The sequence below is a fragment of the Penicillium citrinum genome, assembly GCF_028827155.1.
Source record: "Penicillium citrinum strain IBT 23319 chromosome Unknown utg000008l:1.0-2707905.0:1.0-2709502.0, whole genome shotgun sequence".
Classification (NCBI taxonomy): domain Eukaryota; kingdom Fungi; phylum Ascomycota; class Eurotiomycetes; order Eurotiales; family Aspergillaceae; genus Penicillium; species Penicillium citrinum.
Genome location: NW_026622693.1, coordinates 1,517,566 through 1,530,237, shown reverse-complemented (window position 1 = coordinate 1,530,237; position 12,672 = coordinate 1,517,566). Strand labels below are relative to the sequence as shown.

At 47.5% G+C, this 12,672-nt stretch overlaps 6 protein-coding genes across 6 annotated transcripts; 1 reads left to right on the top strand and 5 right to left on the bottom strand.

Moving 5' to 3' along the window:
* Window positions 1-441: 441 nt before the first annotated feature.
* On the bottom strand, window positions 442-2,682 carry N7469_009005 (phosphate-sensing transcription factor PHO4; the record flags this gene model as incomplete). Its single annotated transcript, XM_056647923.1, has 3 exons — window positions 442-959; window positions 1,021-2,071; window positions 2,143-2,682. 3 exons carry the CDS (start codon window positions 2,680-2,682, stop codon window positions 442-444), a joined length of 2,109 nt encoding a protein of 702 aa, XP_056497688.1.
* Window positions 2,683-3,328: 646 nt separating this feature from the next.
* On the top strand, window positions 3,329-4,216 carry N7469_009004 (uncharacterized protein; the record flags this gene model as incomplete). The annotated part of the gene is made up of 3 exons (XM_056647922.1): window positions 3,329-3,422; window positions 3,484-3,771; window positions 3,861-4,216. 3 exons carry the CDS (start codon window positions 3,329-3,331, stop codon window positions 4,214-4,216), a joined length of 738 nt encoding a protein of 245 aa, XP_056497687.1.
* A 359-nt stretch (window positions 4,217-4,575) lies between these two features.
* Window positions 4,576-5,549, bottom strand: N7469_009003 (WW domain-containing protein; the record flags this gene model as incomplete). Its single annotated transcript, XM_056647921.1, has 2 exons — window positions 4,576-5,398; window positions 5,458-5,549. The coding sequence occupies 2 exons, from the start codon at window positions 5,547-5,549 to the stop codon at window positions 4,576-4,578; spliced, it is 915 nt and encodes a 304-aa protein (XP_056497686.1).
* A 759-nt stretch (window positions 5,550-6,308) lies between these two features.
* On the bottom strand, window positions 6,309-8,794 carry N7469_009002 (WD repeat protein; the record flags this gene model as incomplete). The annotated part of the gene is made up of 4 exons (XM_056647920.1): window positions 6,309-8,522; window positions 8,595-8,601; window positions 8,658-8,710; window positions 8,768-8,794. 4 exons carry the CDS (start codon window positions 8,792-8,794, stop codon window positions 6,309-6,311), a joined length of 2,301 nt encoding a protein of 766 aa, XP_056497685.1.
* Window positions 8,795-9,198: 404 nt separating this feature from the next.
* Window positions 9,199-10,301, bottom strand: pmp47 (putative peroxisomal membrane protein Pmp47; the record flags this gene model as incomplete). The annotated part of the gene is made up of 3 exons (XM_056647919.1): window positions 9,199-9,314; window positions 9,379-10,109; window positions 10,186-10,301. The coding sequence occupies 3 exons, from the start codon at window positions 10,299-10,301 to the stop codon at window positions 9,199-9,201; spliced, it is 963 nt and encodes a 320-aa protein (XP_056497684.1).
* Window positions 10,302-11,395: 1,094 nt separating this feature from the next.
* N7469_009000 (Rab family GTPase YPT1) lies at window positions 11,396-12,554 on the bottom strand (the record flags this gene model as incomplete). Its single annotated transcript, XM_056647918.1, has 5 exons — window positions 11,396-11,590; window positions 11,707-11,934; window positions 12,019-12,066; window positions 12,157-12,280; window positions 12,544-12,554. 5 exons carry the CDS (start codon window positions 12,552-12,554, stop codon window positions 11,396-11,398), a joined length of 606 nt encoding a protein of 201 aa, XP_056497683.1.
* Between the last annotated feature and the right edge of the window lie 118 nt (window positions 12,555-12,672).

Sequence of the window (12,672 nt, the reverse complement as noted above, 5' to 3'; positions counted from 1 at the left end):
AATTGATTGTGTTTGCTATGAATTGAGTTGTACTGTAGGTGTCGATGTAGTGTAGTATAGCATAGTAATGGGCTATCAATTACACGGGTGTAATTGTAGCGACTACAATGTGATAGAAGTGTATATCAAGACATTCAAAGGAAAAAAAAATCTATATGTATAGTTCAAGAATTCCAAAAAAAAAATAAGAGAATAGCAGGGCAGAACAGAGCAAGAAAAGATCAAACCACCACACAACACCAACGCTACTAAACCGTCCAACCCAAAGAAAATCATCACGCCTTGGCAAACAAATCATCGTGAGAGATGAGATTAACAAAAACTTGTGATTGCACTGGAAGAAAGGAAATGACCAGCTCAATTCAAAATCGAAGAAAAATTGCAGAATAACCTCCCAGCCCCGAAATAAGTGAGAATCCCATTTTGATATACAGTTGAGGATTACGAAGAACCCTTTGTTTCGTCTGGACTTGTGCCATTAGTTGAAGGCTCTGCTGTCGTAGCAGAAGTAGTAGTAGTAGTAGCAGCAGCAGTAGGTGCAGAAGTATCGGAAGGACCAGCAAGTTTGGCTTCAGCAGCAGCGAGTTTCGTGGTGGTTTGCTCAAGAGTCATTTTCAAAGCTTTGATATAGTCGATTGCCATTTCCACGGCACTGGCTTTGCTGATAGCTTGATTGGCGGGTTTCTCTTTTTCTTTGTCACTGGGTTTGACGCCTGATAAAGCAGCTTCCTTTGCCTGTTTGGCCTGGACAAATTCCGGGGGAATTAATCCTTCGATCTCCTTGAGCGCGCTGTTGATACGATTTCGACGACCTTGCTCGGCTAGTTTGTGGTTTGTGCGCTTCGAACTCAAATTCTCTGCGAGTGTTTCAGGATATGAAACTCCAGATGGTAATGTTCCGTCCAGAATGTGTTGGTAGTTGGACTTGGATGCAAGGTAGATTGCATCTTGGGCCATACCTGAGAAAGGGAACAATTAATTAGTACCCAGTATGATTGAAAGGAAGGTTAATTCACTCACTGTCGCTACCACGCATCATTGGTTGGATGCTGGGACTGATTTTGGGACGGAGTTGGGGACTCGCGTGTGTGGAACTCACACTGGGGCGTTTCCGACTAGAGATCGACGATTTGGATGGATCTGATCGTTTAGGTAAAGGTCCACTGGGCGATGGCATCGCCATTGTTCGAGGACTGATAGCGACAGATCCAGGTGTTCGATCCGTCGCAGCAGATCGAGGCTCTAAAGATGGAGTCAAATTGGCGGAGATTGCCGGGCTTGGCGCACTTGTACGAATACTGGTCTCAATGCGGTTCACCTTCGGACGGGGTTGTATGGCCGGCGCCGCAGCCTCCGGCAGGGAGATATCCTCCATGATTTCGTCATGTGCCTCCAACTGAGCCTCGCCAAATTGCCCTGAATAATCAATGGCATGTTGCGAGCGTTGAATTCGCATCAAGGTTGCTGGCGTGGCGGCAGTTCCAGGAGACTGAGGCTGAGACGGATGCGCAGCGATGACCGGGGATTTTCGGGGTGCTGGTAGTGCTGGAGGGGGCATCAGAGGTTCTGATAGAGGTTCGGGAGAAACTGAATCCTGGCCAGACCCCTCTGTACTGCTCACTTGCAGAGAGCGCACATCATTGTTTTGTGGTTTGTTCAACTCCTGCGTCAAGCTATTGTAGAACTCCTCTGAGTTGGGTGTTGGCTTCCCCTTGCCGCGCTGTGTCTGCGGCCGAATTGATGGGGATTGCTTCACCTTATTCCGGCCAGGGAGTCGTGATGTGGCAGCTGTCGACCCGCGACGGCGATTGGTCTTGCGAATGATACCGGGTGATGGCGGTGCCGAGGCACCAGGAAGGAAGTTGACCTCCGCACTAGTCGGAACAAAGCCCACGTCTGATACCTGGCGAGCATGATATGAATAAGTGTTATTAGAGCTACTGTGGTTTTGTGCTTCCAGAGCAGGTGAAGTGAGAGGAGTGAAGTATTCCCCTGGTATCGTATACTCCGGCAATCGAAATTGGTTCTCCAGTGGAGTCATGGCTGGTGAAACAAGTGGAGTGTACAATGCCTATAAAAAAGTGGGTGATTAGAATGAGAGGAGCCATTTGAAACCAACGATCATATGCTGAGGGTTCATACCTGTTCTTCATTGATACGCGAGTAGCGATCATACATCTCGGAGTGCTCATCTCGGTGAGAGTACCGGGCAGCATTTCCATGTAATTCCATACTGTTTGGGGTCGGTGGGATCATCTGTTGTCCCTGCATAAAAGAATGACTCGTCGACGGTTGTGAAGTATCCTGAGCACAAAATCCCGGGGTCATGCTGGGAGTTGAGTATGGGATCGACCCGGAATGGGCATGTGACTGCGGCTGTGACTGTGCCTGCGAAAAGGAGCCATGAGGGTTGAAGTCCATCCCTAGCCCTTCCATTGATGGGAAAGAGTGCGCTTGCGAGTCCGAGGACATCTCTGGAGCAGTGGTCGTTGCAATAGCGGTGGGAGGGACAAGGGCATGTTGTTGCTGCAGCTGGGACTGCGTCTGTGCTGGCCCGTGCCCCTCGAGATCGGAGAAGTGCATGTTAAACTCCAGGAAATTGGAGAACTCGTCTTCCCCAGGAGCAATGAGAGGATTCTCCTGCAGTTGTTCAGACCACGACATGGTGGGTTGTTGTTCCATCGCTGATAACCTCTTTTTTTGCTTTTTTTCCCCCTCTATCTCTCCCTCTCTCTCTTTTTCTCTCTCGCTCTTAGTCTGCCCTCTCAAAAAAACCAATCGGTGGGGGCGGGGCAAGATGCCTTGGCAGAGAAAGATTGGAGGGTAACAAACCTCGCACGAGGGCAAAGAAGAAAAGGAAAAAGAGAGAGTCACGGCGATGTCAGGGGAGAAGAGGGGGCTGAACCAGAAAAAGCGACGAACTCAACGAGGTGGAGAGACTCTCGGGCGGAGACGGTTGCGATTACCGGCTGCGCTAAATGCGCTTACACTGTGTATATTGTAGTATATTATAGTGTAGCACATTATATGATGAACATATATATTATAATATATAATAATATAGTAGAATAATGAGACAGAATATACTACACTGATATATCTTAATAATGTCTCGAATTTGAATCCCCAGTCACTGTTCTCCGTAAACCCACACAATCCACTGTGGAGGCAAATTCGAGTCTTGCCCTTCTTGGCACTCTCTAAACTGCACCCAATTTGTTAACCCCGTCTAAACCGCGTCTATCAGCTTCATCTCAGCTTCCTCTTTTCCTCCCCTCTCTCCTCTCTCTCTGTCTCCTTCCTCTCGCTGACCACTCCCACCACCACAATGCTACTCCTTATTTTCACACTGCTAGTTAATCTAGCAGCTGCTTCTTTAACAATCAATATCCCCCCCATCAACACACCTCCCGAATCCGAACGTTCTCCCCGCAACAACTCATGCCACCCTCACCACCTCGAACCAGGAACATATCCTATCAGCTTCTCTAACACGCTCCTCAACTCTGGTCTTCCGAAACATTCCATCCGGTCATCCCGAGTCATATCTGTTAGATATTCGCTCAAGTGAATATGTCTTCGCCCCTTATCGCGTGGACGTTGCGGCCGACGGGTCCATCCTTGGAGTTTGGGAGACTTTCCGTGGGAATCCGTGGGATAACCGTGGAGCAGAGAAATATGTGGTTGACGTTGCGAATAAACGCACTGTCAATGTCATTGTTGAGGCGAAGGTGTTGGGTCGAAAGAATTTCTATGAGGAACGTGCTAAATGTGAGTGACTTTACTACTGCTACGCTACTGGGATTCGAATTACAACCGGCGGAAGAGAATAAATATTAATCATTACTTTCACCTTTTAGTCTCCCCTCTCAGCCTTGTCAAGAACCCCATGATCCTACTTGCTATCGTCGCCCTGGTCTTCACTCTCGGCATGCCGAAACTCATGGAAAATAGTACGTACTTTGCCTACTCTGATTTTTCACCCATCTTCTTTCTTCAGGTGCTAATTAAATCAGTGGATCCCGAAATGCGCGCCGAATTCGAGCAGCAACAACGCGCTTCGCCGATCTCGGGTGCTGGTAGTGCGATGGCTGGTGGTGGGTTTGATTTGGCTGGTTGGATGGCCGGTACTGCGCCTAGTCCTATGGCCAATGCGGAGGGTGCTACAGGTGCTACAGGTCGGGAAGCTGGTGGAAATGCACGAAGACGTGCGTAGGTGTAAGCAGTTTATAGCGAGTTTGGTTTACTGCTTGATGTATGTATAGTAGAGTGATTCGATTGGAATTATTTCGCTCATATCCCATAGATTCATAATACATCAATGACTGTGCAACTGAGGGAAAAAAAGAAGACAGCAACGACAGAAATGCAAGTAATATCAAAAGAACCCAGAATTCTTCTGTTCCGATTTCGAAACATGTTTACGCCGAAGGATAAGACCTGATATCCATGAAACACGGCACAGCTCAACTAGAGCGATTAGAAACGAGTAGTGCGAGCAGCTTGAGCTGCATGTGTAGCGTACCCTGAGCAAAACATAGAAGGAAGGAAGAAAAAAAAAATGAGGCAATGCATCTAGAAATCATCGCCGCCACCGAAATCACCACCACCATCATCATACCCATCAGCATATCCCTCATTATAGTCATTGTGATCATCAAGAGCATTCTCAAGCATCATTCCACCTAACAATCCACCACCAACACCTAGTGCAGCCGCACCAGCCGTCCCCATACCTCCTCCCGTTCTCCGCGGTGGTTGTTGATAGTATCCACCCGGTGGTGGTCCTCCATACCCTCCATATCCCGGTTGAGGATATCCATACCCAGGTTGTTGACCATACCCAGGCTGCTGAGGATACCCACCATAGTAACCACCCGGTGGACCCTGTTGCTGCGGGTACCCATATTGTTGTTGCGGTCGAGAACTCGAGCTCGAGCTCTTCCCCATAAGTTTACTGAGGAAGCCACCCTTACTCCGCTTCTGCTCGGGCATGGGACTTGCGCTTTGCGACGGGTTTGGTCCGGCTGCGTAGGGCGGGGTATTGGATTGGGACTGTCCGGGATTACTGTAGTAATCTGATGCGGCGCCGGGAGGACCGGAATTGCCGACTCCTCTGCTATTTGCGCGGGCGTCTTCCTCGGCTTGGAGCTTTGCGGCTAGACGAGCGTCTTCGTCTATGCTTGGGCTTGGGGCTGGGGCTGGGTTTGCGTTTGCGGGGTTGTAGGGGTTATTTGAGGACATTTGTTTTTTATCGTCGGTTGGGAGGGTGGAGGGGTTGGCTGGGCCGGATTGATCGTATGCTGGGAGTTCCGAGGGTGGAGGACCAGGTGGAGGGGCGGTTGGTGGTTGAGGGTGTTCCCATTGTGATTTTCCGGTTGCGAGATTTACGTAGAACCTTTTTATTCTTAGTATTGAGGGTTTTATGCTTGGTTCGAGGGCCAGGATATCTCTTACCAGGCATTGTATCGATCATCAAATTGCGCTTTCCAGCCGTCTGGGACTGTAGGCGGGGGAGGACCCGGGGGCGGGGCAAAGGATGATGACATCGGGGGGATGAGGTAAATGTGCTAAAGAGATGGATTGTCGAAGGAAGCTTGATAAGACCAAACTAGTTATGTAAATTTTGTCTCGGGCGAAGGAAGTGGGAGGGAAGATGAAAGATGGTGAGTGCTTGAAGTGGGAAGAGATGGAAGTCTAAAGTCGGCAGTAGATTGTGGCTTGGCGATGACTCCAGTGTGGCAGTGCGGTTTCCAGAATCTGCCATTTAGTGTATTCAAGTATTAAAAGTAGTAAATGTATTTAAATTATTATAGTTGCCTATTGGATAGTATTATTTTACATTTATTTACCTGCTGTTATTGGCTGCAATACGTAGCCAATGTACTTTTGCCACTGATGTTGTACAATCCATTATGTATGTACGTGCCCTACATAGTTAATTAGTATAAGTTTAACTCAATATACAACGGAGATGTCTCCTTGGGCCAATTCTACAATATCATCCCAGGACTGAGGTTTATTTATCTGAAGTTCTGTAGAAGGACTAAATCTAGAATCTAGCGTACACTGTTCGGACTAAGACTTCCTTGTACAATACTCAAATGTTGATTAGAAGAGTACTAAGGGATCACAGAGCAGCATTATCATGTATCCATGAATAAGAATGAAAGCACGAAGAAAATATTGATAAGTCTGCAAGCAATATGAATATAACACATAAAAAGGAACAAATGAAGTATCGAGAACAATCCCATCACACAAGAACGCTGTACATACGCCTACCGCAACAAACAGTAACACATTCCTCATTTGGGGATATTCGCATCAACATACCCACTATTCGGCCACCAGTAGTCTTCTTCGAATCCAACAGATCTACATGCAGTACTAGTAGATGAAGTTTTTCCTTCTAATACAAGCCCTTCTGTTTCAGAAGTCAAGTCAATAATACCTGACTCAACTGATGTATCCATTGTTAAATCAATGATCTTGAGGTTGGGGTTAGAATCAATGGTTAGGTCAATGGCTTCTCCATCGATCTTGGTGATTATCGGCTTCATTTTCCTTTTAAGGATAGCCCTCGCTCTGTTACTGGGATTCGGATTCTTGAAACTTGATGAAAGCCGTGCCGTGATGGTGTGTGCGTTATCTGGTTTTTTGACCCTTTGGCTGTGACAACCGTCCTGTCGCTTTGGTCTGATGTACTGTGCGCGAGCATGGGCGACCTCGAAATATCTTTCGAGATTCATTTTTGCATCGTTGTCTAGTCCCCGTCGATTTTTCACAGGTGGTCCATAGAACTGTCGTAGCTTGTATTCCTTCAATAGTGGGACATTTCGAAGGTCTTGTCTCTCTCCATCAATAGGTCCTCGAGCCCAGGTTGCGTATGGCCCAGAGTAGTGTGGTCCTTGAACAGGTCCAAATACTGGGTGCATAACTAACTGATTTGAGGCAAGAAGTTCGTTCGCAAAAGACGTGGCCTGGAAGGGTTGGTTCTCATCGGGAATCGGGGCATGGAAGAATTCCATTGCTGCTGGCTCAGGATCAGAACAGGGTCCGGATGAGAGGATGTGAATTCCTCCACCAGATGTACCGAGTAGGAGATGGGATTTATCATCTGAGAAAAGTCCACTGGTGATCGCATCGTCGAACCGTGCAGTGTGCTCTATGAGGACATCCTCGGGGGAGCGTCGAATATCCCACTGGCTTAGAACCCCATCTGAACTACCAGTGAAGAACTCGTCAATTGATGTACCCCAAAGTGCAACACTCACACCATAATCGACACATTCCATAGGGTATTCGTCACTGATTTGGTGAAGAGAAGGATTATGTGATAGCTTGTGAAGCAGTTTGTCTGGATTCCGTTCATCCCAAACATATGTACTTCCATCCGTACAGCTAGCTGTGACATAAGATCCTCTTGGGCAAAATGTCACCTCATTCATGTCAAGGGCCGGGCAAGGAAATCGGCTTGTGACCACTGGGATATCACTCGACATATCGTAGATCTGCACAACAGAGCGAATATCGCGAGGAACAGTCATCCCCAAGCTTGAGCTTGCTGTTGCAAATTGATCCACACAAGGATGCCATTTGATGTCGAATATGTGCTGCGAGTCAGGAATAACTTTCCGGCTGGATATGAATGATTGTTCGATGCTCCAGAGTTGGAGGTGACCACGACGGGAGATCGTAAATGGATCCTCAATTTCCTCTGCCATCCCACCAGCTAAAATATGTCCTGTCTTAGCTGTTTGGCCCCATTGAAGGCATGTTGGAATGAGATTGATGTTTTTCTTGTGAGATGCTCTTTGAATGGACAACTCATTATGAATGGGAATGTCTGAAACATCCCAAAGATGGAATGATCTGGTAGCGGTTGCAAGTAATCCCGGCTCATAATTTGAAAGCTCCATTGCCACCACCTTGGAATCATGCCTCAAGGTCTCGATACAGGTCGCACCTTGCTCGATATGGGGATCCCAGATCTTGACTGTCCGGTCATAGCTCGCAGTGAAGAGCCTCTGCTTGGTCCACTGAGAATCAGAGACAGTAGCGAAACGCCGAGATTGACCGGTTACTGATGTATTTTGATCAGTCCGAGGTAGATAATGACCAGGAAGTTCCGATAAAGTATTATGTACAAGATCGCCGAGGATCAGGTTGTTTCCTCGATTGAAGTCGTCGTCATAAGTGATTGCTCCGGCCGCGAATTTTGTTCCATCGGGTGACCAGGAAAGACTCATGACATCGTCCGAGGCACCTTTCCACCATCTCCATGATTTGAGATTCGAGGGTTTCTTGGAAAAATTCGCATTGGTCGATCCCCCGCCCTGGAGCTCTCGGAGCAATCCTCGAGCAATTCGTTGGTTGAGTAGATTAGAGGTTTTAATACAAGGACTTTTCACAGGCGATAGAGAATTTGACGATCTCAAGGCATATTGTCGACGTAGCTGTGGTGCCTTTACTCTGGTATCGTCATATACCTCGAGTGTTGTATGATCCATATTGGTGGACTACCTGTCACCATCAGATATAGATATCAGCAATCAGTAAAGTAGCAGACCATGTTTCGAGTTTGCTCTTACCTCGACTCTGTTAAGAATGAGTATCAAATGTGAATCTCAATCATGAACACCGGTAGTACATACATACGAATGGCTGTGTCGACGGTGCAGAGTAGAAGAGGCGAAGATTGAACGAGCTTCAATTGACCAGCAGGCTGGCAAGACCAAATAGGAAGGAACGACCATTGACATACCTCGATCGCAGCTTCCTCATTCACCATTGAATATCAGAACGGTATTTTACAAAAATGACGATACACAAATACAGGAATATTCCTAGTAGCTACCGGCACATCAAAAAGATATTCAAAAGTCGGAATTTCAAATTCGTTGGGGAGAGGGAATATGTAAATAAAGAAGAAAAGTATATGTACAATTTGACAAAGTAAACATCATCTAGTGGGGATCATGGCCCTCACGATCCCTATTTCGAGGCGAGCCCTAATTTGTAGTAAGCTATGCTTCCAGAGTAGCACATTTGATCTCATCTTCTTGAATGAGAAAGCAAGTGTTCTGCATGCTTTTGTATAAGTTGGTGGTGGAGTGTCAAGTTCGGTGTCCTGGTATTATATAAAGGCCAAGTCCATAAACGATGATCATCCACGGGATGCATTGTAGAAGGTATCTACTTGCGGATAGCACCTCGCTTGCGCATAGCCACCATCGTGTCATAAAGGACATCCTTGAAGGCGAAGAGGAAGGCAGCGGTAATGGCACTTTGGGTGACCTTAGGGCCGATACCTAGTAAACAGTGTTAGTAGATGAATTAAGAACTTCAGAGATCCACCTTCATATGGCAACATACCCTTGTAAAGTCCCTTCCAACCCTCCTCATTAATAATCCGCTTCAGACTACCGTTCAAGCTCTCCTTAGGACCATCCTTGCTAGCCATATGCATGCGGCTCTTGATCGTGATATAAGGATATGTGATGCTAGTCGCGAGGATTTTACCCAATGCACCGAGGTAAAATGCATCCTTGGGCGTCATTCGTCGACGACGCTCGACGATATTCTTCAACTGTTCAAAGATAGTATATTGGAGAATGGGGTTGATGACTAACACCAACGCCGGAAGGACACCGGCAAATAGAGCCTTAGGACCCTCAGTACGGAGTAACTCCATCAATGTACTGATGGTAGATGCCTTGGGCTTCTTAGGGGCTCCGGGGAGACCCTGTTCCTCGGCATCGGACTTGCGAGCAGTCATGCGCGTGTTAATGACCCAAATCGGGTTGGTGATTAGGACCGTTGCGCTACCTGCGATAGCACCTGCGATCATGGATTCGATGGTTGTGAGTTTCTTCGAGGCACGGCCGGATTGGGTGGCTGCTTTTTCGAACGTTGATCGAGTCCATTCGTACCAGTAGTAATAGACGAAATTGGTGACGCTGATTCCGAAAAGCGCGGATTCAAGTCCGGAGTATAGGCCGGAAATACCCTCTCGCTGAACAATACGACGGACTGCATCGAGAGTGGTGGAGTGTGCGCGTTTCGACTCGACTTGGGCTCGTGTCGATAGAGTGATCAGAGGGTATCTGTCGGGGAAGAGTGGATCTCAGTATTCGTTTTCCCACGGGGAACAACTCATGAACGTGGGGTAGGGAGGCGTACGTTAGAACCATTGACAGAATTCCACCACCGGCACCGGCCAGAGCGTGCGCGATGTTATCGCTTTGCTGGACGGCCGTGGATGGCGCTGGCTTCTGATCACGTTGTTGAGAAGACATGGTAGTTAAGGTATGTCGATGATGGGGATGGAGATGGAATGAGTTGCGAGCGTGAAGAACACGAAACGAGGACACTTGAAAGGTTATGGAAATATCAAGCAAGAATACCAAGGGGTAGTAAAGGAGCGAATAAGTTGAAAGGAGGTAGAAAGTTAGTCTAATCAGGAGAAAAGGGCGCGAGAATGATTCGGCTTGGGGAAGGATGAGGGAAGTTCATGACGTTTTGCCGAGTGGTTGTGCCTCGGCTTCGGTCCACCTCCACAAGTTTGCATTCCGAAATACCGTGAAGGTAGTGGAATTTATCGATAATTATTCCCCTTCCACATGGAAAAGGAACTTTTAGCTAAATTTGGAAGCTCCACTGGGTATCTTTTTGTAGTAGTTGGAATATCATGCTAGGAGAAGGCGGTTGATTGTCGCATATAGGGACTGGGCCCCCCCGAATCGTGCATGTGATCCCTGGGATCAACTCCTATAGTCAAGACCTTGCATATACAACCCGTGGCCTTGTGAGAATAGTATACTATGTAGTCTTTTATAGGGATATAAAGGACTTATATCTATAGATTTATACCTACTGATCCCCAAGGGAAAGTAGATAGTGGGAAGTATAAGAGCAATGGGAAATCCCTAAGAAACAACATTCGTCGCCATTAATTCATTCAGAAGAGATGAATCCAACCTACAAGACAAAAGAAAAACAAAGTAAAATAAGAGAATAAGGAAAATAAAATGAAATAAGGGGGAGGAAAAGAAACGGGAAGAAAGGGGAGACAACACAGAGAATGGAGGATCAAAACAGATGCGGCCAGGGAAGAGAAAACACCGGCGGTAATCACGAAGCAAATCGAAGAACGACAGAACGCAGGGCCGTCTAAAGCACAGGAAGTGAGAAGAAAGGAAGAGCTCTCCGGTGGCACTCCGCGAAACGAATGGCAAGCCTCGCCTAGTCCTCGGTCGTCTGAGCATACCGACTGTCCAACGGTATGACAAGTCTGGCTGCCGATGAGATACCACGCTGCTTGGAAAATCCTCATCCATGATGTAACATTGCGCCCAAATGGAAACACCGCACTGCACAGGGTCATATCGTCTTAGCAGCAGCCGCCTGCGGATCCGGACTGGACGCCCTGGCCTTGGCCAACCTGCACAGTAGGCTTGTTGTTAACGGTGGTTGTGCCCATACGCTCCTTAATCTGTCGTGCCATAGTCAAGAAGGCTTGCTCAACATTGGATGCGTTCTTAGCAGAGGTCTCGAGGAAGGGAATTCCAAGGCTGTCCGCAAACTCCTACAAAGGGGAAAAGAAAAACACATCAGTAAAAGAGGGTTCCCGTGGTCCACTTGGAAAAGAAAGTCGTCGCGAATCACGCAGGACTGTCTTTGATCGAAGTTCAAGCAACATACCTTGGCCACGGTATACTCCACAACCTTCTTGTCCTCCATATCACTCTTGTTTCCGACAAGCAGCTTGTTGACACCCTCGGTGGCGTATCGGTCGATCTCTTGGAGCCACTGCTTCACGTTGTTGAAAGAATCCATGTCGGTGACATCGTACACGACACAGATACCGTGGGCACCACGGTAGTAAGACGATGTGATGGTACGGAAACGTTCCTGGCCAGCGGTATCCCACTAGAATGCGCCTGTTAGCCAACTGATCATCTCTCACTCCGGCGACCTCTCATCTCGAAGTATAAGGGTAGATATATATCGTACAATCTGAAGCTTCACGGTCTTGCCATCGAGTTCGATAGTGCGGATTTTCTGTGATGTCGGGCGTTAGTATTTCATTTGTAGCTTCGCAAAGGAATAGTCGAGAAAGACGGCCCCCGCGGGGCCAAGAATTCAACGTACGAAGTCAACACCAATAGTCGAGATATAGCTCTCAGTGTAGGTATCATCGGCGAAACGAAGCAGCAAGCAAGACTTTCCAACACCGGAGTCACCGATGAGGAGGAGCTTGAAGAGGTAATCGTATCTATTTTTGTTAGGTAAGACTGATCGGCGACATGGGGTTGCAAGCGGGATAAGGCTAGCATGACGGAGGAATACTCTGTGAAAGGGAAAAAAAGATATGCGTGTCAGTTCAGTTGGATTTCAAGAAGAATCAGCCATCCTCAACAACTCTGGCACTGGCGATGCCAGAAGTCTGGATATTTGGGTGGCGGAGCCCGGTATGGGACACGGAGAGGGAGAAGTTCAAAATAGACGAGGGATGGGAACAAGACGACAACATACCACTCGGGGTTCATGATGATTGGGATTTAAAGTATCGGAGGAAAGATCCAAAGCACCAAGATCTCAAGTTTTGAATATAAAAAGGACCGAAAGATGGAGGATGTTAGGGTGGAGGGGACTGAATGATGAACG